At 39.4% G+C, this 23,641-nt stretch overlaps 1 protein-coding gene across 3 annotated transcripts in view; it reads left to right on the top strand.

Moving 5' to 3' along the window:
* Positions 1 to 23,641, top strand: part of LOC139003820 (leukocyte surface antigen CD47-like) — a 59,191-nt gene that overhangs the window by 26,339 nt on the left and 9,211 nt on the right. For all 3 annotated transcript variants that reach the window (XM_070406144.1, XM_070406143.1, XM_070406142.1), the window contains exons 4-7: positions 13,882 to 13,989; positions 15,338 to 15,430; positions 16,895 to 16,993; positions 18,698 to 18,790. In XM_070406144.1, the coding sequence (XP_070262245.1) occupies positions 13,882 to 13,989; positions 15,338 to 15,430; positions 16,895 to 16,993; positions 18,698 to 18,790 (393 nt within the window). The remainder of the gene's footprint in view (positions 1 to 13,881; positions 13,990 to 15,337; positions 15,431 to 16,894; positions 16,994 to 18,697; positions 18,791 to 23,641) is intronic.

The raw sequence follows: 23,641 nt of genomic DNA, 5'->3' as shown, positions 1-23,641 counted from the left end.
CTAAACTCCTCAGGGCAGATCTTGGTGCTGCATCAGATGTAGCATGAACAATGTAGAATTGTCACTGCTAAGTAGAAAGGTGCCATTCTGGTTGATGATTATGCTCAACCAGGTACAGTTGGCCCTCAAACAACATGGGGTTAGATTATGTGGGTCTACTTATATTTGGATTTTTTTAAGGAAATACTGTGTATGTATTTTCTCTTCCTTATGATTTTCTTAATAACATTTTCTATTTTCTAAGTTACTTCATTATAAGAATACAGTATTTGATACATATAACATACAAAATATGTGTTAATCAACTGTTAATTTTATCTGTAAGGATTCTTCTGGTCAACAGTAGGGTATTAGTAGTTAAATTTTTGGGGAGTTTAAAGTCATATGTGGATTTTAAAAATATATATATTTTTATTGATTTCAGAGAGGAAGGGAGAAGGAGAGAGAGAGACAGAAACATCAGTGATGAGAGAGAGTCATTGATTGGCTTCCTCCTGCACACCCCACACTGGGGATCAAGCCCACAGCCCACAACCTGGCTATGTGCCCTAACTGGGAATTGAACCATGATCTGCTGGTTTATAGGTTCATGGTCAACCACTGAACCATGCCAGCTGGACCATATGTGAATTTTTGACTGCACGATGTGCGGGCGTCAGCTCTCCTAATCCCTGTGTTATTCAGGGTCAACTATATTTCCACACCAGTTTGATTTCCACACAAGTTTGGTAAAGGAAATTTACTAAATTAGTGAAGTTTTGAGGTGACATTCTAAACTTTTAAACTTTAAATCTGTAAGATAATATTCCTTGTCTTCCAATAGTCCACTGAAATAGTCAGTCATTGAAGGCCAGTGAACATTTATGCAAGGCAAGGAATAATGCTGATTATTTGTATTTATTTCATTCTGCAAACTTTAAAACAGTGTAAACTAGTAAAATATTGTAGTGGATTGACCTATTGTAAATTTCATGAATTTTACTTTTACTTGGAAGTTTAAGGAATGTATATCTAAAATGATTATATAAAAATGGAGAGGGGGTTGACTGAGTATATTTTAAGGGCCCTCCTCAATGAATGGCACTCTGCAAATGGTTTGTGATTTCAAAGGCAAAAAAAGGGGAAGTAAAAGGCTAACAGTGACAACTGTCAAGACATGTCACAACTCTCACTTTCAAAACGGTGTCTAGAATTCCTGTGGAAATTTTCATACAATTTCAAAAGGTGTTTTATATCAAGCAAAAGACTTGTATGGCATCAAGACCTCATCAGTTGTCCCTGATATTAGGGAAGGCCTTGAACCCTGGTGGCAAACCCCAGCATTAAGACCTTTGTCATATAATTAAGGTAGGGACTTGTCTTTCTTTAAGAACATAATGTCATTTCAGGGTGTGATTTGTTGCATTTGGATTGACTTCAGTTCGTTGGTCATGGCATTCTCATTAGTAACATTATTTTCAGAGGACTGAACCAGGAATGAGTGTTGCTGTCAGCAATGTTTTGACAAAATAAGATTTATAAATTTGTTTTCTGACTAAAAATGTAATACATATCACTTTAGAATACCTTATACAATACTAGAGGCCCAGTGCACAGATTTGTGCACCGGTGGGGAGCCTTGGCCTGGCCTGCAGCCTCTTGCAATCTGGGACCCTTTGGGGGATGTCAGAGAGTCTGTTTCAGCTCAATTCCCACAGGCCAGGCAGAGGGACCCCACCAGTGCACAAATCCGTGCACCAGGCCTCTAGTGTGCATATAAGATCTTTGGTTAATTTTTTCCTGCCCTCCCTCCCTCCTCCCTTCCCTCTGAGATTCATCAGTTTGTTCCATGTTTCCATGCCTGTGGTTTCTGCTTCTGCATTTAGCGTGCCCCCTGGTTGTCAGTGTGCGTCATAGCTACTGTCTGGTCAAATGGTCGGCTGGTCAGCCGGTCGCTTAGGCATATATATATATATATATATATATATATATATATATGAAGTTATAGAGAATAAACAAAAATAATCTAGAATCCCACAACCTAGAAATAAACTCTTGGTCTAGTGTAGCGAATTTTCTGCTTTCTTTTCTGTCTTTTTTCTATATATTTTTGTTACCTTTCTTAAAAAAAGAAAAACCAAAATGGGGTCGTATAGCTTATATACTTGTACATAATGATTCCCCCACCTATGTTTTCAGAAATCTTGTTATAGCTGCCGCTGCTCTATTTTCACAGATGCATGTAATTTATTCAATTCTCATCTTGATTAATATTAAGGATGTTTCCAGTTTTTCTTTTTTTTTTTATACTAGGGAAGGAGGGCTGCTAAGGATATGTAAAACTGTAAATGGCAGAGATATTTTAAGGCTTTTGATACGTACTCCCAAGTGTTTTCTAGAAACATTGCATCAGTTACTACTACAGATGAGAATACCTGACTTTCTCCACCCAGACCTGACATTTTTATAATTCTAAAATCTTTGCTGATTTGATGGATGAAAAAAACATCCTGTTTTAATTTTCATTTTAGTGAGGTGAATATTCTTTTTTATATTTATTCTACTGGTCATGTTTTAAGGAATATACTTATGAACCTAAATATTTTGGTGACAATATTTTATTTAGGCTCATCTTAGAACAAATAACTGTGGTGTGAGTGTGTGTGTGTGTGTGTGTGTGTGTGTGTAAGGCACATAATATATTTGATTCACTCAGCCTGGACTCAGATTTGAAGGTGTGTATAAAAATATCCCCTAAACATTTCTGGAGTCCTTGTGCTGTGAGATGGGCTCATTGTAAAGCACTGTCCACCTTGGACTTGTATGTCTATTTCCTTTACCAGGTCAAGGAAGTTTTCATCATTATTTTTTCAAATATGTTTTCAATTTCTTGCTTTCTCTCTTCTCCTTCTGTACCCTCATGTTGGGAATATTGATAAGCTGAATCAAGGAATTTAAGCTGAAGTTGTCCCAGAGGATCCTTACACTGTCCTGACTTTTTTTTTGGGGGGGGGGGGGGTGGAGGGGAGGAGGGGTAGGATTCATTTTTCTCTTTGCTATTCTGATTGGATGTTTTTTGCTTCCTTATCTTTCAAATCCCTGATTTGATTCTCTGCTTCATCTACTCTACTGTTAATTCTCTGTAATGTATTCTTCCTTTCAGTTATTGCATTCTTCATTTCTGACTGGTTCTTTGTGTTGTCTATCTCCATTATGTTTCCTATCTCTTTGTTGAAGTTCTCACTGAAATATTTGAGTATCCTCATAACCAGTGTTTTGAACTCTGCAGCTGGTAGATTGCTTGTCTGTTTTATTTAGTGCTTTTCTGGAGTTTTGTTCTATTCTTTAGTTTGGGATATGTTTCCTTCTCTCCTCATTTTGGTAGCCTCCCTATATTTGTTTCTATGTATTAGGTAGAGCTGGTATGTTTACCAGTCTTGGTAGAGTAGCCCTCTATAGTAGGTGTCCTGTAGGGCATAGTGGTGCAGCATCCCCTGTCACCCAAGCTAGGCTCTCCAGGTGTGCCCCCTTGTGGGCTGTGTGCACCCTTCTGTTATAGTTGAGCCTTGATTATTGTTGTCATGTCATTGGGAGGGTTTTACTCCCAGGACAATCAGCTGTAAGGACTGGCAGCAACCACAGCACAGGATCTGCTGTTCAGGGCCCAACTCCACAGAGCAAGACTCACTTCATCAGAGCTCTGGTGCCTGATGTGTGTCTCTCTGGTATAAGTGGTTGGGTGATGCTTCTGAAGCTAGCCACCAATTATGCTAGGTCTAGTAGGTGCAGGCCCAAGATCACCTTTTGCCTGTACCTTGCCCAACGCCATCTGGCATGAGGTACAAAGCAATCTGCAGATGGCTGTTACTTGTGCTGGGCTTGGAGGTGTCAAGGCTGGCTACCACTAGTGCTGCACCTGGGGCCACTTAGTAAGAGGCACAAGGCACACTGAGGTCAGATGCTGCTTGTTTTGGGCTTGTGAACATTTGAGAGATTTTAGGAAAATTTGGAGCATGAGTCTAGACAGGCTGTTTGTATGGAAAAGCCACTGGAAAGGACTTGGATGAGCCTGCAAGTTGGATGGGACTGAGTCTCAGGGAATCACTAGGGAGGGGCTAACAGTGTGAGCTAGGTTGATGGAGACACAGATATGAGGGCTCACCTGCTGGCTTTTTGGGGAGAAGTCTCAGCAAAGGAACAAGGGCTGCTGCCAGCACTTAGGTTTGGGAAAAAGCTGACTCTCCAGCCCTGCCCCTAAAGCCAGACAATTCAGCTTCTCCAGGTATGTCCCTGACACATCTTTGAAGTTTCAGCCCTGAGGCTAGAGTTCAGAGCCAATGAGTCCAAGAAGTCCTTGTTTGGGCCTTTTCCAAGGAATTGCCTGGGAGGGACTTCAGGAGCTCTTTGTCTCCCTCAGCCACAATTCCCACTGTTTTTTATAGTCAGAAGTTTTGGGGACTTTTTTCCTGGTGCTGGAATCCTGGACTGGGGGACCTGGTGGGGCTGGGCCACCTCCCTCCTCAGGAAGGACCTCCACAGTGGAGATATCCCTTCCAGTTTTTATCCACCATGTGTTGTGGATCAGCCTGTTTTTCCTCTCTACCCCTTATGCCAGTCTCCATGTGGCTTTTTCTTTCATATCCTTAGTTGTAGGACTTCCATTCAGCTAGATTTCAGGCAGTTCTCAATCACGATTGTTCTGTAGGTTAGTTGTGGTTTTTATGTAGTTGTGGGAGGATGCAAGTACTGTGTTTACCTATCTGCCATATTGACCTAAACTTGGGTTATATACTTTTTAGAGTGTGGTATCTTATAACTCTTAAACTATAAATAGTAACTCCTTAACTTCTTCGATGACCCTGTAAGGTCTGTATTTGACCACAGGGGATTTCTCTCAGTGGTTTTTCTAGCTTGCATGTCGGTCTTTTGGTGGTTTAAGACAAAACCTGAAACTTCTATAGGTCAAACATTCATAAAGGCAGCAGCTTGTTTTTTCACTTTGAGGAGACAGAGTTTCCTTATCCCAGAGCATTATCTTGAATTGATCTCAAGAGGCCATTGATCCTCCCGAGACAAAGCCTGAGAAGACTTCTGAACTCCTGAAGCCAAGCCAAGAGCTCTCACATACAGTGAGACCTAGACCATCTTTCAGAGATAAAGGTATCCTACAGGGAAGTGTCCCTAAATACCTTTGCCTTTAGTTTTAACTTACCAATTTGTAAGTTGAGTCTTATACTTAGCAAGCAGCTCATAGATGACTGGAATCTAACACTGAGCTTTAACCAAAGTAACAAATCTCTGGCAGTGCTGCATTTCAGGTACTTTGTTTTGTTCTGACTCACAGTTTCCATTCCACTGGCAGTTAGTTTCTGGTTGGTTTTCATGGTTCTTCTTCCTCATTCTTTGATAATATAACAGGTACTTTCCATCACTGAGATGTTTAATAAATGATTTCAAGCACTGCTTATCAAGACCTCTTGTTCCTGCAAGATTAAGGTTCAACTCCACCTCAAGAACTGGCTAACATTTTGAAATTCTTTGAGATAGGTGTATCTAGGCTTACCTTTCCCTTCACTGAATTTTTGTTGTTTACAAGGAGTCTTTGCTTTACACAGACCTGGGAGACTATAAGCATGACCACGTAAGGCAAAACTCTGTAAAGCAATTTAATAATGAGCATGAGAAATTACTATTGCTCCATGATCCCTAAATTTTTTGTTAAAACATTAAAAACTCTCTAAATGTACACCTAAAGCTAAAATAATAGCGTATGCCAAATGTAGCTGAAAAAAACTTTTTTAAACTCTCAGTAATGACTGTATTAGGAAATGAAACAATTCTAAAACCAATATTTAGTACATGGTAAATTAAAACATTATGAACATTGAAAATGAAAGCATTTTATCAAGATTGGTTTAAACAATGCTTGTCATATAACTTTGAATACAGAGCAAGCATCATCTTTATGCTTGGTGAATTGTCATACTTCTTCTAAGTTCAGATCAGCTTCCAGTATTTTACCCTTTGCATTTTCAGTGTCATGAATGATCTCTAAGAGTTCCTTTCATGTGAAGGTTTTTGTTTTATGGGGTTTTTTTTGTTTGTTTGTTTGTTTTTGCCAGAGTCACTTCATTTTTTTAAGAAAATTGATTTTGGAGAGAGAGGACGGAAGAGGGAGAGAGAGAAAAAGAGAAACATTGATTGGCTGCCTCCCACACGCACCTGACTACTTATCTTGAGCACAACCTGGGTATGTGCTCTGACAAAGAATCAACCAGTGACCTGTCAGTGCATGGGATGATCCTCACCTAACTGAGCCACATCGCCCAGCACCAGAGTCACATTTTATGGGACATCTTTATTCTTTGTGTCACACCTCCTCTGTGTCCTAATTTATGCCAATAAGTTCACATTTCCAAGTTTCCCTGGCTGCATATTTAGTCTCTTGAATAGCACTAGTGTTGACATTCCCAAGTTAGCTCTTCCTTCTATGATGTCATGTATGTTCTATTCGAATTTCACTTTCAGCATTATCACTTTTCATTTCTTTGCACTTTCACTTTTATTGCCCAGTTTCTTCTTTTGATTATCCATTGTAAAATGTCACAGTGGTTTATCACTGGGAAACAGGAGGTAGCACAGCATATGCTTTGCTGTCTGTGCGTGAGGGGAATAGCAGATGTGCAGTGACCATTCCCAACAGTCTTTGAAAGAAGTGACAGGATTGGTCACTAATCATGATGCACATCTGTTATTTAGATAGTGATTTGTGGACAACTGAACAGATGGCAGTGAAGTTTACACTTTATGCAATCACTCAATGAATATATTGTGGTAATGAAATTTGAACTGTCATTTTAGGGGACTTGTATTATTTAACTAAATAAATCATGGTATCTCAAGTTCATGAATATAAGAATTGTGCAAAGCCAGGACTGCTGTCATTTATTTCAAACTTTTACAATCTAGGCATCTTTCATTTCATTTCCTAAGTTTGTAGTTCTTGCACAAAATTATTTCACAAGGATTTTGGATTACTATTCAGAGGTATTTGGGTAGCTGTCCCTGAAGAAATCATTGTTGGGAGTTCAAGAGAAACATTCTCTATCACAACAGCCTTGAGATCCTGTTAAGTTCTTGAGTTCACTCTTGAGGACTAGCTTACTATTGAAAGTAATTGGGCCATGAAAACACATTTTAAAGAAGTAGTGGAACAGGGAATGTCTTTGTAGATTAGAAAATTTATTTTGAAGAAATGAGGACATATACTAATGTGCACTGGGAAATTTCTATCCAAGAAGGTAAAATATCATCATCATAAATACTATGACAAAGAATCATTCTGTGAACTAGTTGATGCCCCTATTAATAGAATTATGTTATTAAGTTAACTCTGAATTCTATTAAATAATATTGAACTCCCAGTGCTTTTCCTTGGTCCCTTCCACATAATTATCACATTCTGCTGTTAAATAATGTTTCATGCACTGACTTTATTGTAGGAGGAACTGAGCAAAACTATAGCTCAGCAGTATACTCTTTTATAGATATTAGTTGCTATTCCTTTGACCCTTTCCAAACTCAAACGCCCTACCTTGCTGCATATACTCTAAAGTTATAGTATCATCATAAGACCAGGGAAGGTTTGGAACCAAGAAAAGGAAGTTAGTGTGTTGGACAGCCTCCTCTTTAACCTTTTATATTCAAGGTGCTTGCTGCACAAAGCCTGGGCTCTTTTGTTTCTGGGTCTTGTAGACTGAGAATATAATTTCTAGTTATGATTTATTTTGACAAAATTGTGTCATCAAAGCAAGTTGGACAGTGTATGGCATTTATGATATTATTACACTTGCCTTCTGTTTTTTTGTGTATGTTTGTATGACTGTTCTAAGTACTTTTAAAACAGTGTTTTATGAAACACTATTTTATGAAAATTAAGAGTTTTATGAAAATTAAGATCATAGTTATCATTTGATCTTCAAATTGACCTGCTAATTGCACTAGATTTCATCAACCACAACCTGCACTCTATCTTTTATGTGCTTTATATCAGTGACAAGGAAACTAGAATTATTACTGGAGTATCTGTTTCTAACATTAGCTGTTTCTTCAGGTGACTAGAGGGACATGCCACTTCTTCAATCATATGAATTTGAAAGATTATATAACGGGACTTTCTTAGGCTAGAGCAGCTGCATACCTTTTATTTAACTGTGGAAGATCTAGGAGTAACACTTTCGGTTACTCACTCCTCCCCTGCCCCAAACACACACACTTAATCTCACATTAGAACTAAGGGTCTTGAGGCTGCACTTGGAATAGTGATCGTCACATAGGTGTTAAATCAATTCTTGAATAAAGTAATCTACTTGTATCTTGATTTGGTTGAGATGGACTAATGAAAGGTCATGGTACATTGTAACTACACAGTAAGTATTTGTAGAATAAATGAAGGAAGCAACCTAGCTCATTCTGAGATGTAGCTGGCTAGATTTAGTTATTTTATAGATAGTATAAGAGGGAAAACTTTAGAATTCTTATTTTTTTCACAAAAATCTAATTTTGTCTCCCAATGATTTTGGTTTTCCTGTGTCAGGTAGCACTAAGGTTATAAGTTTTGTTTAAAAAAATGTAAACACTGACAACATGTGGAGCAACAGAAACCTTTTACATTGCTGGTGGGAATGCAATATGATAAAACCACTCTGGAAGACAGTTTGGCAATTTCTTAAAAATTATCTTTTACATGATGTTCCAGCAATTGTGCTCATTGGTATTTACCCTAAAGGAGTTGAAAACTTATGTCTGCATAGAAACCTGCACATGGATAGTTATAGCAGCTTATACATGATTGCACAACCTAGAAGCAACTGAGATGATTTTCAGTAGGTGAGTGGCAACATGCACTGTGATTACATCCAGATAAAAAGAAATGAGCTATTACTCAGTGAAAGAAGCCAATCTGAAAAGGCTATACACTGTATGTCTCCAACTACAAGACATTCTGGAAAAGGCAAAACTGTGGAAACATTGAAAAAAATCAGTCATTCCTAGAAGTGGGTGCAGGCAGAGATGAATAGGCAGAGCCAGAGGACATTTACTGCAGTGAAAATACTCTGTATGATACTAAAATGATGTCAATTTGCATTTGTTCAAGCCCATAGAATGTACAACCCCTAAGGCAACCTATGGACTTTGGGTAATTATGATGTGTCAATGGAGGTTCTCGTTGATAAAAATTGCATCATTCTGGTGGGTGATATTGATAATGGGGGAGATGTGCATGTGTGGGGCAGGGAGTTTAGGGGGGTACCCTATACCTCCCTCTAAATTTTATTGTAAATCGAAGACAGTGCTTGAAAAGTATTTAAAAAGCATAAATACTGTTATTTCTCATTTTATTTTGTATATTGATTTCAGTGATTTTAGTTGAGGGGAATCTTTTAAAGCATACACATTTTTAAAATTACATAGATTGTCTTGCCAAAAAGCCTGAAAGTCATACCGGGAAGTTTGATAAGAGCCCAGTAAGGACACATTCAATTAGCTTTATCTTAGTGCTAAGTGTTTGTGGAGTTATTTGAATTTAATTTCTTTGTTTGCATTTAAAATTTTTTATTGATTTGATAAAAATAAATTTACCTATTAAAGAACAAATAAAGATCACCAAAAAAGGATACTTGTGATTACTGAGTTCTATAGCATCTATATCAGATTACAAACTCTTTGGCTACACTGAAAAAATTGACAACTCGACTACGAAATACCTTCTTTCCACTTTCTGTGGGATGTGCTAAAATGTGACCACTGTGGCAAAGAAAATGAGTCAAAAGAAACTCTTTTTAAAAGTTTCCATGAACAAAACATGGAAGATAGATCCCTTTCATTACCTGTGATTACTTAAGTAGACTTCACTAACATATTTGTTAGAAATAGTTGCTTAGCCATAACCAGTTTGGCTCAGTGGATAGAGCATCAGCCCACAGACTGAAGGGTATTGGGTTCTATGCTGGTCAAGGGCACATACCTTGGTTGCAGGCTTTATCCCTGGCTGTGGTGGGGTACATGCGGGAGGCAGCCAATCCATGTGTCTTATTCCCTGTTTCTCTCTCTGTGTCTGTTACCCTCCCTTCCACATGCTCTAAAAATCAATGGGGAAATATCCTTGGGTGAGGATTAGCAACAAAACAAAAAGTAGTTGCTTAATTTAAGGGAGGATTGGAGGTAATAAATAGTAGTTAAACTAATCAACAGAAAATAAAGCTACCTCCAATATTTATATGCAAAGGTCTTGAAAAGGTTGTTCTATAGTAAAATACTGTCAATCATAGTATTTTATGGTGTTTTATTTTTGTTGCTATTGTTGGTATTATTTTTCTCCTAAAACTCTTCAAAGCTTAAAGAGGTTGAATTTTATATGAGAATCAAACTCTTATTAAGTCAGCCTTTTTGCATGAACTTCTGTACTCTAAAGGTGAATTCTTGCTGCTTGATCTTAGTAGTTCTTTTATGAATTCAGTTAAGCCTGGAAGAGTGTCTTTTGAATGTTTGATTAATCGTGAAGTGTATTTGAAACAGCTTCTGTTTCATAACCCTTTTGTAGAACTTTCAAGCTTTATTTAGATAACAATATGCATTGAATTAAATGGAAAACTTGACATATGTCTAGGGGAAGTTTGTTTTTCTATCTGTATCTGTGCCTTATATAAGCTATACACTGGATTTTAGACTCACCAGTGCTTGCTTCTAGAAAATAGGGAATCTGAGAATCTATGCCCTATATGAAGGCAGGGCCATGCTGAGTCAAGACTTAGGTAACTGAGGAGTAAGTTCCAAGCCTGGATGGATCAAATGAAAGCTTTGGGAACTTGCCATATTGTTTTTCACTCTTTGCTGATTAATGTGGATTTCAGTTACTCAGCTTCAGGAGTCATGATTGATTACTCCCTTCCCCCCCCCCCGCTACTGAGAATAAGGTTGAGGTTTACAATCTATGGTATGAGTAGGTAGTGATTTTTAAGTCTTCTGTTATACCTGAAATACGTTAACCAAAGCTTATCATATAACCCTATATTATAATACCTTAAAAATAGATTTTAGCATGGTCATTTAGGGGTTCTTGTTGTTCTTTCTGTATTTAATCTGTTTTTCATTTTAGTGGAAGTAAATTTAATGCTAAATATAACATTTTTTAAAATTACCCCCTCAGGACATTGATTAATGGCCTAGATGAAACAACAGAATTTCAGTCATGCACTGTTTCTCTCTGCTACTCAGTCTGCTTTTAGATTACTTGTAACAACTTTTTTGGTACTAAGTTAATTTTAATATTAACCAAAACAAACCCCTAAGGTGAAGATATAGTAAAAGAAATAATATTTTTAGGCTTATCCATTACATTATTCCTTCCTACCAGGTACTTGACAGTAGAGCTTATGAGTCCTGTTGAATATTTGTAGTTTATTTTTATGAAATTACTAGTGTCCCAGTGCATGGATTCATTCACATTGAAAGGAAATTAATTAGTCCCTTCGGTGCAAGGCCTAATGCAGGCAGTCCCAGGTGGTGGGTGGCGGGGTGGGACTGGGCAAGATGGGTCGGACATGCCCTGGAGCCAACCTTCCACAGTCCCTCCCCGCTGGCCACACCTGGGCCAGCACTGCGGCTTGAAGGGCATCTGCGGAGTGAGCAGGGTCCCTCCGGCAGGTGAGGTCCCTCAGCCTGGCCTGTGGGGATTGGGCCAAACCCGGTTCTCCGACATCCCCCAAGGTGTCCTGGAGTGCGAGAGGAATTGTGAGGAATCAGGCTCCCTCCTCTCTGGTTCTGGGGTGTGTCACCTGAGAACCACTGCTGCCAAGTGACCACAGCTCAGCAGCTCCTACGTTGAGCATCTGCCCCCTGGTGGTCAGTGCGCGTCATAGCTACTGGATGGTGGGATGGTCGCTTAGCCTTTTATCCTATACTAGTGGCCCGGTGCACGAAATTCGTGCACTTGGGACGGGGGGAGGTTAGGGGGGTTCCCCAGCCTGGCCTGTGCCCTGTTACAGTGAGGGAGCCCCACAGTCCATCGCCCCAAAGAGGTAGGCCTCACCCACCTATCTGGGGCTCCTCGATGGATTGCCCCAAAGAGGTAGGCTGGAGCCAGGGGAGGCCTGCAGACCCCCAGCCGGGCCCACGGTGGAGGGGCCTCTCCTCCGTGGCCCTGCCCCCGTCCCTGACGCTGCAAGTTCCTGCTCACCCATGCCTGATGCGCATGCAGCCTGCTGATTGGTCATTACTGTGATGGCGTCCTGACCAATTTGCATATTACTCTATTATTAATATAGACTAGAGGCCCAGTGCGTGATATCATGTGAGACCCAGACCTGCCGCACGGGCGGGATCCAGACTGACTCCCGCCGCGCTGGGCGGGACGTGGGACCCAGACTAACTCCTACCACACTGCGAGACCCAGAGTCAAGTCCCCGCCCACGTGCACGCACCTCGCTGCACACGCAGCCTCCTGGTGACCAGTCTTTGGTTGTTCCAGCATGACAGCGTCACGGCCAAGGGTTTTTTATAATAGAGGCCTGGCGCACAAAATTCGTGCACAGGGGGGTGGTCCCTCAGCCCGGCCTGCACCCTCTCCAATCCGGGATCCCTCAGGGGATGTCTGACTGCCACTTTAGGCCCTGTGGGATGCAATCCAGGACCACTGGCTCCTAACTGCTCGCCTGCCTTTCTCATCACCCCTAACCACCCATCTGCCTGCCTGATTGCCCCTAACTGCCTCTGCCAGCATAATTGCCCCCTACCTGGTCCCCTGCCAGCCTGGTCGTCCCCTAACTGCCCCCCTGCCAGCCTGGTCACCCCCTACCTGTCTGAAAGGAAGTCAGACTTCCGGAAAATGTCCGGTCGACCTGGTTTAATTAGCATATTACCCTTTTATTAGTATAGATAATAAAAGCCTAATATGCAAATCAACAGAAAGGCGGAATTATCAGTCGCTATGATGCACACTGACTACCAGGGGGCAGATGCTCAACACAGGAGCTGCCCCCAGCCCTCAGGCCCAGACTGGCAGCAGTGGGAGGTGGGGCCAGTTAGTGGGCAGCTCCAGGCCAACAAAGGCGGGTGCCAGCAGGGACCCTCCAATCACCTGACCAGTCACCCCGCAGATCGGCTCTGATCACCAGCTAGGCCTAGGGACCCTACCTGTGCATGAATTTCGTGCACCAGACCTCTAGTATATATAGATTTTACTTGAATAATTTAAGCATTCCCTTCCCTCCTGATATCAAGAGGGTGTGATTTGTCCAATTTTATTCTACTTTTTCAAAACAAAATATCTAGATTTCCAGATGCTTTACTAATTTTATATAAGGTGGAACAAAGTTCTCTTTTTCTCAGCATTACCAATTATTTCCCATCAGTATTATCAATATCAGTTGTAAGTCTGAGGCAGTTTTACTCCTTGGGACATTTCCCAATGTCTAGAGACATTGATTGATACAACTGGGGCTGTTACTGGCATGCAGTTTGGAGGGAGGCAGGGATGCTACTAAACCTTCTAAATGTACAGATCAGCCCCCTTCCACCACAAAGACTTACCTGGCCCTAAATGTTAATAATGCCCCAATTGAGAAAGCATGGTGTATACGACTTCATCTTTAAAGTATAGGGGAATAAAAGTATCACCCATAAATTCAGCATCCATATTTATACTGCTATGACACTGTTTAGTCATTGACTGACTTATGAAAAATATTTCAGGTAGCTTGACATGATATAATGGAGTTATTCCTCAAAGGTTATTAGATTATAGGAAGTTATCAGTTTGTTTCTGCACTTTTTAAGTTACAGAAATGGCTTCACTTCTTGAAACTGAGTTCATGGAATTTTTTTTTTGTTTTTTCTTTCAAGCACTTAAATATAATGCCAGTGTTACGAAGGAGAAAACCATTCTTTTATTTGTGGCTGGACTAGTGCTCACTACATTTGTCATTGTTGGAGCCATTCTCTTCGTCCCAGGTAAGATCTGCAGTTACTATAAAGGAAATCAGGGCTGATAAGGTTGAGAACATTATTGGGGGTGGAGCTGCTGGAACCAGTTACCACAAACTGGGTGTTACAAAACAATAGCAATTCTATCAGTTCTGAAAACCTTATGTCTGGAGTAAAGATGTCATCATGACTATACTCCCTCCCAAGACTCTTGGGGAGAATCCATTCCTTGCCTCTTCTATTTTCTGGTGTTTGCTAGCAATCGTTTCAATTCCTTGGCTTCTGGCAGCGTAACTCCAATTTCCACTGTGTCAAAACTCCTTCTGCCTCTCTCTTCCAAAGACACTTATTATTGAATTTAGGCCCCACTTCGTTAATCTAGGATAATTTCCTTCTTTCAAGATCCTAGATTTTTTTCATATGTTTTGCCATATAATGTAATGCTCACCCTAATTCACAGATTCCAGGAATTATGAGGTAGGCAGATGTTTGGGGCCACCATTCAACCCACTGCAAAGGCAAACTTCATTAGGCAAGACATGGAAGTGGGAATGAACATGGGAAGCAAATCAATCTGAAACTACATTTGCCTTTGGAGGATGAGAATGGAATTGGGGAATAAGGGTATGCAGCACATGGAAAGAACGGCAGGGATAGGCTGGGACTCAAAGTGTAGACAGTAGAAAGCCTTCGTTTTATTAACAGAATAAAATATGGGTGTAATGTTTAGGAACAGAAATTTGGCAGCTCTCTTTGCAGCTGGAGTTAGTGAGGGTGTGGGGAGAAAAGGATGAATTAAGAAGACAGCTACAAAGAATAGCTATTTTGAGTTTAGGACAGATTGAATATAGCAAATGAAGGGATTGGTAAGAGGCTCCAGGGTAGTTAAGAAGGAGGAAAAGCCAATTGAATGTTTCCACATGTTGAGATTTAGATGTTTACGTTTAGATGTCTTCAGTTTGGTCTTTAAAAAAAAGTCACTTTCCCTAACCGGTTTGGCTCAGTGGATAGAGCATTGGCCTGCGGACTCAAGGGTCCCAGGTTCAATTCCGGTCAAGGGCATGTACCTTGGTTGCGGGCATATTCCCAGTAGGGGTGTGGAGGAGGCACCTGATACGATGTTTCTCTCTCATCGATGTTTCTAACTCTCTATCTCTCTCCCTTTCTCTCTGTAAAAAATAAATAAAATATATATTTTTTTTAAAAAGTCACTTATTTTGTGTGAGGTTTTGGGGAAGAGTTTATTTTTAAATGTTTTGCAATTGATAAGAGTAGTATTGAGATGAATACATTTAATAAATTGAGTACTTTAACTTTCAATAGAGTAGGAAGTAAGTAGGAAAATATTTTAAATGTTAATTTTATTTATCAACAGGTGAATATTCAACAAAGAGAGCCAGTGGACTTGGTTTAATTGTAGTACCTACAGTGATATTAATATTACTTCAGTACTCTGTTTTTATGATAGGTAAGTATTTGTTGTTTTAGCATGATTGTGCCCTTTTTCATTTAAAAAGCAGCATTTTTGATTAAAATATTTTTGTATGGTTTTATATAATATAATAAGAGTTAGGTTTTTACAATACAAATAGAGGCCCGGTGCATGAAATTTGTGCAGGGAGGGAGTGTATGTGTCCCTCAGCCCACCCTGCACCTTCTCCAATCTGGGACCCCTCGAGGGATGTCCAACTGCCCATTTAGGCCAGGTGGGATCGGGCCTAAACGGGCTGTCAGACGTCCCTCTCACAATCCAGGACTGCTATTTCCTAACCGCTCGCCTGCCGGCCTGCTTGATTGCTCCTAACCACTCCCCTGCCAGCCTGATTAACGCCTAACTGCTCCCCTGCCGGCCCGATCGCCCCCAACTGCCTTCCCATGCAGGTGTGGTCACCCCTAACTGCCCGCCCCTGCAGGCCTGGTCGTCCCCAACTGCCCTTCCTGTCAGGCCTGGTCCCTCCCAACTGCCCTCCCCTGCTGGCCATCTTGTGTCCACATGGGGCAGCCATCTTGTGTGTTGGAGTGATGGTCAATTTGCATATTATTCTTTTATTAGATAAGATAAAAGCTATTCTTAGTGAAATTTTCCCTATATGGATTAATTTTAATGTTATATTAGGTTATCAAGGTATTAATTTTATAAAAAAAGTGATTTTCAGAGATATATTTAATGCCAATAGTGGATTTTTAAAATTATGCTACATAATTTCTTAATGATTATCTTCATATTCTTATTTCAGTTTTTGAAGTTATAAGTAGATATTAACATTCTCATTCTCTTCTTTTGCTAAAACTCTCTTTAAAGAACTAGTTATACAAAATACGGTTATAAATCATAAAGAGTTATTGCAAATCTTAACATTGTAGTTTTAAAAGATGATAGAGCTATCTAACCTATAATTGGTAACATTTTTCACTCCATTTTTGGGTTAAATCACTAAATATTTTTATTATTATTAAAGAATCTATTTTTTTCCATTTGCACATTTAACACTTGGTATGAGAGCCTGTCTCTGGGTTGTTATATATTAAGATGGTATAATTTGTTCTAAAATCACAATTAGAGGTTATGATGTCTACAGTGGCATGCTTGCACAGTGGTTCTCCACCAGAGTGCACGTGGTGTGCACGTGGTGAGGCCCTGCTAATAGCCACTCCTGTGGTGAAATAGCCACGTGTGGTAAAAGCAGCATTGTTCTAAGATTTGGGGTAAAAACTGCCAATGCAGCTCAGCTCCCTGCAGAAATGAAAGGATGTGAATGTGGAGCTGACTGCTGGAGTGGAGAGAGATGGCTTAGGTCACTGGGAAAGCAGCCACCACCTGACACGGAGCTCCAGAGTCAGTCTTCGGTCCTAGGATACTGACCTTGACTGTATGAAATGCAAGTGGAAGTGATTGCTTCTTAAACACTTGCAACATGCTTTTTCCTTGCAGCTCCAGCTATTGGGATGTCCTCCTTCAGCATCACCATATTGATCCTTCAGGTGCTGGGCTTTGTTCTCTCTGTGGTCGGACTAAGCCTCTGTGTCTCAGGTAAGGGTCACAATCTTCTCTAAACAATTTCTCTTCTTACCAGTAATTGTTCTTAGAGCTCTTTTTTTCTTTCCTTTTTTTGTCTTTATTATTCTGTTTTAAATATATAGACTTTATTTTTTAGAGAATTGTAGGTTCACAGAAAAACTGAGTGGAAAATAGAGTTCCCCTCTACTCTCCATCTGCTCACAGCTTCCTCCACTATCAACATCTCCCACCAAGTAGTACATTTGTTACAGTCTGTTGAACTAACATTGACACAGCATTATCGCCTAAAAGCGTATAGTTCATATTAGGGTTTATCTTGGTGTTGTACATTCTATGATTTTTATAAATGTAATAGACGCCCGATGCACGAATTTGTGCATGAGTGGGGTCCCTTGGCCTGGTAGTGATCGGAGCCGATAGGGGGAGCCAGCTGGCTGGGGGAAGGGACTGCAGGAGGTTGGCCCCAGCAGCAAGCTAACCAACAGTTGATTCCCCAAGGAATTGGGCTCCCTCCTCCTTCCTGTCTGGGTCCTGGGTGCAGTTGAACCAGATTTGGGGCTATCAGGGCCCCACCTGCAAGCTAAGGCCTGGCTGATTCCATGAGGAATTGGGCTCCCTCATCCCTCCTGACTGGGGTTGGGGTGTGGGTGAACCAGATAGTGGTTGTCAGGGGCCCTGCAGCAAGGTCTGGGTCAATGTTCATCATTCCTGTTGTTCAGTTGGAAGGGTTGCTTAGGCTTTTATATATATAGAGATAATGACATGGATCATAGTCATAGAATATCATATAGAAAAGTTTACTTGCCCTGAAAATCCTCTGTGCTCTTCCCATTCATCTTCCCTATTCAGAAACCCCTGGCAACCACCAATCTTTTTACTGCCTCCATAGTTTTGCATTTTCCAAAATGTCTTAAGCTTGGAATCATATACTATCTAGCTTTCTCAAATTGGCATTTAAGTTTCCTCCATGACTTTGTTTGGTTTGATAAGTCATTCCTTTTTATCACTGAATAATATTCCATTGTTTGAATGGATGATAGTCTGTTTATCCATTCACCTATTGAGGGACATCTTGGTTGCTTTCAGTACCTGGGAAAGGTAATGATTTGTTATAAAATCACAGAACTAGACACACAATATAGAAGTGCATGTTTTTGTGTCGACATGTCTTTTCAACTTCATTTGGGAAAATACTAAGGAGTGCAATTGCTTAGATTGCATGTTAAGAATATATTTAGTTTTGTAGTAAATTACCATTTTGTGTTCCCACCAGCAATGAATGCACATTTCTGTTGCTCTACATTCTTGCCAGCATTCAGTGTTATGAGGTTCTTTCATTTTTCACTATCATTTTGTCCCCCCTGAGATTAGTGCTTTCCTATTGGCTGAATATAGCTTATGGGCTGCCTGTATTTGTGAACGAGCTTTTAAAGTAAACATTGGGTGGAGGCTTAGGCTTCACAAACTATTTCCAATTAGTCTTGATGTGATAAGGTACATGCTATGCCAACAAAGCTTTTCTATTTTAATAATTTGGAGTCATTTCATTGACTGAGTTAATAATGCAGGTACATATGTAGGTAATTTTTGTTTCTTGATAATGAGAAAAATAATTACTCTCCCTAAAACTTAATTTTATTACTGTTATTGTTGCTTTTAAGAACTTCAGTTATTTAATGTGAATTTCTAATATAAAAATTTTATTTGTTTTTGCAGAGTGCACCCCAATGCATGGTCCTCTTCTGATTTCAGGATTGGGTATTATAGCTTTAGCGGAATTACTTGGATTAGTTTATATGAAATTTGTTGGTAAGTCAACTTTCATTTTTGTTAGTCTATGCCAAGAATTTCAAATATACTGTGATTTGGAAAATGCTTTTGGTTGGTTCGTACGGCTTAGGATCAAAGAAATGTATTGGAAACTAATGAAAAAAGTAGAAATCATGAGATATTGAAAAGTTTAGATTATAGCCTCGTTTAAAAGAAAATGGCTGTATGTTTTCGAATGCATAAACCTTTTAATGCTATGGAAAAGGAGAACTGGTTGAGGATTGATTTTAATAAATAGAAAAGGGTTTTTAATTGGCCATTGTTTGTGTGATAGAGGTCTTTCACAGAGACCTACTTCTCACTTGCTCTTCTTGCAGACTGGACTGTTTATAGGCCTTGACGCCCAGAAGTGGACAGGAATTGAAATTCAAAATCTGTCATTTTTGCTAATTAAGAGCAGTGTCCTCTGATAATTGACTTTGAAATATTTTTAGTGAAAAGCATTACACTATAATAAAAACATTGTGTTTTAAAATTTAGGCTTTTGTTATTTTTAAAATCAATTGTTATTAAGTGTGGAATCAACTTATTGTGTCTAAACTTTGTACTCAATCTGCCAATTTTTAGTTTACAGATTTTTGTATATGTTATTTTTTAAAGTATATTTTTATTGATTTCAGAGAGGAAGGGACAGGGAGAGAGAGACAGAGACATCAATGATGAGACAGAATCATTGATTGGCTAAGTCCTGCACGCCCCCCATTGGGAGTTAAGCCAGCAACCCAGGCATGTGCTCTGACCCAGAATCGAACCATGACCTCCTAGTTCATAGGTTGAAGCTCAACCACTGAGCCACACCAGCTGGACTGTATAAGTTATTTTTAATACATAAATAATGAGATAGGTGCTTTTAATAGTGAGTGCCTAAAGATGTTCTCTACAATCTGTTTTTTCTTAGTGTTCCTTAAATCACTCTAAATTTATGAAGTAAAGTCAACTCTTAAACATTTATCAGAATAATCAAAAGTTACAAACTAATGAAGTAAAAAAATCAGTGTTTGTGCTTTTGGCATTACTTATGTGTTTATAAAAATTCATATAGCCCTGACCGGTTTGGCTCAGCGGGTAGATAGAGCATCAGCCTGCGGACTCAAGGGTCCCAGTTTCGATTCTGGTCAAGGGCATGTACCTTGGTTGCGGGCACATCCCCAGTGGGGAGTGTGCAGGAGGCAGCTGATCGATGTTTCTAACTCTCTATCTCTCTCCCTTCCTCTCTGTAAAAAAATCAATAAAATATATTTTAAAAAATTCATATAAACCTTGAATTATTCAATTCAAATAATTTTTTAATTTAACAAATTCAAATAGTCAAATAATTTTCCATATGACTTGCACAGTACTTTCAAAGAAATTTTATCTTTATTTTTGAACTTCAGCTTTTGCTGACTGGTCATGCATGGAGTTCAATTCTGTTATATATTCTTTGTCTCCCTTTAATTAATGTTTATTAAATAATTAAAACACAGTACAATTAAATAAAATTTACCTATCTTTAGTTTATGTGTTCATAAAGTTAGGGTGATTTTGTCACTGAAATTTTTTCAGTTCATGCCTCATAAATTCTTAAAATACAATTAAGACTTATAAAGCAGAATTGCCTTCATTTGGTAGCTATCAGGAGCATCACATTATGAATTTTGATACATATTCTATTTTTGTTGAATCTTCCTTCTAATCACCATTGGTCTGGTTCTGGAAGATGACACTGCTGATTATGTTACTCCCTGTGAATGCCTGAGAACAGTATGTGAGCTACAGTACCCATACAGCATTATGTAGTATTAGGTGTCACTCACTGATGGTCAGATCTTTGTTATTTTTTCCTTCATTATCTGGTTTGCCCTCCCTTTTATTGCCATACCCCCCATGCCTTTCATGTCTAACAAAGAAGGATGTGCAGTACAGTTGCCAATAGGTCTGGAGATGCTGACTCAAATGGAAACAGGCATTGTCTAGCTGCCACCCCCTTGACCTTGCTCTCCCCTCTTCTCCATTGCCAACATCCCTAAGAAGCCATAACATTACAAACGTACTATTCTCACATTAAAAGCAAAGGGAAATTATGAAAATTTACCAGGTTATTTTTTTCTTTCTTATACTTAAATATGCCATGTGTAAATTAAGACTTTAACCCATTTTATTGACATGGTGATAATATTCTAAATTAACTTTTCACATCAACCTGCCTGATGCCAGAGTTCAGAGGCACCCCTGCCTTCAGTTGAAGGGCAAGAAGAGCAAAGGTACAGGAACGTTGCTCTGTAGATGCTGCTGTAGACTAGGAAAATGGATGTGTGTTTCTTATAGAGTCTGTGAAGCTGAGTATGTGTAACATTAAGGTTGCAAATTTGAGCATTTGAAACAGGAAGTAAAAATTGTAAATGTTTCCAAAATAACTTTTACTCATTGCAGATGCTCTGTTTTGGAAATGCCTAATTGAATGTGTCTCAACTTAAATGCAATAAAATCCTCATATAGTTACAAAAAAGAAAAAAAAAAATCCAAGCTATCTTTTTAAGATTAAGTTAATGTTCCTATGAGATGTTTAACTTTGATCATTTGTATTATTTCCGAGTTTAAATTTGTACCCTTACCTGTTACTTTAAGGAGTAAGATTTTAACTTTCATTTTCTCTGGTCTTCTTCTTTAACTGTGTTGGATTCTTTTTCATAGAAGGATTTAAATTTTATAAAATGAAACTAGGCACTGGAAACAATGATAATATGAGAATGTATAGGAGATTAAAAGTATCTCGGTCAAGTTAGGCTTGTTATTTATATAGGGTGTTTATATACTTGTTAATTTTTTAGAGCTATTACTAGTATAAGGACTATAATCATGTTTTGATACAAATCAACCTTGTAGTAGTCAGAAACCATATTGACCACACCTCAGATATATTAGAATGACATGGAATAGAGAGAGATATATAAAAATTTCAGTGATATTGTCTTGTCCAATGTGGAGGTAAGGTGAATTCTGGTATCAATAAAAAAAGTATTTCTGAAAATGCACAAACTAGAATTATATTTATGACATGTGGCAAGTGTTTCAGGGAGAAAAGAGTAAGTCAAAACATTGCAAGTGAGCTCATAGGGAATGCTTAAGGCTTTGTGGTTTTAAAAATGATGTAGATGTGGCTGTTGTTGCCTTAGGCCCGTGGTGGCAGCAGATACATTACAGTCATTCTTCTGTTACATAGGTCAGATGCCCATTGGAGAGGATTAACTCAGGCAAAATTAACTTCTGCGCTGTTTGGTTTTATTATATTAGAGGGACCACAGCTGACCTGTGTCCCTTTGAATCACTGTTCTTTGTAGATCCTTTTTTTTTTTTTTTTTTTTTTCAGAATAGGCTCAGCAAATCTGATGTTCCTTGTGCCTGAGAATTGGAGCTCATAAACTATTCTTTATATGTGATTAGGATAGAAAAGGAGCAACTTGGCAGTTCTTATTACTAATTCTGATGAATAAATTTCTGAGCTCAAAAATATAACTCTAAAATCTGACCTCCGACCCTTCACTTTAGCACTCAGTAATTTTCATAGCTGGTTAGTTCGCTTTTCTTGGATGGAACATAGATAGAGGGCATGGCTTAGTTGAAGTGAGTTATATACATGTGACAGTCATGATGGGCCTAATAAAGTTCTGTAATTCTGCCTGGTTCATTTGGAAAACTGCTAAATGTGAATCCACTGATATTGCCAAACCCATTTCTCTCCATAGTACTATAAAAATGGGTGTTCTTCTTGTTTGGTTGCAAGGACCAAACCACTTTCTGTGTACCTCCAGTGAGGGAGCTTTATTTAAAACGACAGTAAAGTGAAGGGAATCTCATGAGAGCTGGTACGTAAGTGGGCCTCACAGAGAGTGGAACAGTAGGTAGTTTAGGAAGTGGAAGGATCCAGTATGTTTCCAAGGACTGAGTCATCATGCTGCCCTCTCAGGAACAAGAGTCAGTTAGCCCTTCTGCCAGGTATGGTTACTTGGTTCCTCTCTCGGTGGTTCTTTCCCTGATAGCCAACTAGCTCATCCTCTCCTTTTTACGTTCTTATTCTTCATCTTAGTTATGTCTTCTCACTGATAGCTTTTCTTACCTAGAGCTGTAAGCTTTGAGCTTCTTGCTTACTTTCCTTGTCATCTTCCTTTACCATCGCCAACTTCTAGTCTTCATCTGATACTCTCCCTTCAGATGTCAGGGGGAGAAGAAACTTTCCAGGCCAGTCAGCAGTCATTTTCCCTGTTCCAGAGCCTTATCAGCTTCTGGCCCACCTAGAGAGTGGCTGCCCTTGAGTCGGGTCTCACTTACCCACATTTCCCATCAGCTTTGGGAGCTTCATAAAGTGGGTCTGGAGAAAAGGTGGTAAATAAATAGCATAGAAAACTAGAGCAGTTCTGAGGCCTGTGTCAACCTACTAATAAGCAAACCCAGTGCTGTCATCCAGTTCAGAGCAGTGTGGTTGACTACTGTAACTGGTAGCATCCTCCTCCTCCAGAGTCATTCACAGGATGTTGTTGGTTGAGGCTTTTCTATCTGCAGGACCCTGATTCTGTATTTGGGACTGGTTTTAGCTGCTCTGGGTACTCCTCGCTTGGATTTTGTAAGGAAGTTCTCTCTTCTTCTTTATGCACCTAGAGCAGTTCTTTTTCCTTTGTCACATTCTTCATGCCCTATATTCCTTCATCTTCATTAACCAATCCATTCAGAAGCAGTGAAGGGTAAGCTAAGAAGGAACACATAGAGAAGGACTTGGCTGTAGCTGAAACTAACTATAGTAATTCTTTAAACTCAAAGGGATCTGAATATTTTCTTTCATTTGTTACCTACTTG

This window comes from Myotis yumanensis, unplaced genomic scaffold, assembly GCF_028538775.1.
Source record: "Myotis yumanensis isolate MYYU_CA2020_CCGP unplaced genomic scaffold, mMyoYum1.0.hap1 SCAF_2, whole genome shotgun sequence".
Taxonomy (NCBI): Eukaryota; Metazoa; Chordata; class Mammalia; order Chiroptera; family Vespertilionidae; genus Myotis; species Myotis yumanensis.
The sequence above is the reverse complement of the archived record's forward strand: the minus strand, read 5'-3'. Positions and strand labels throughout refer to the sequence as shown.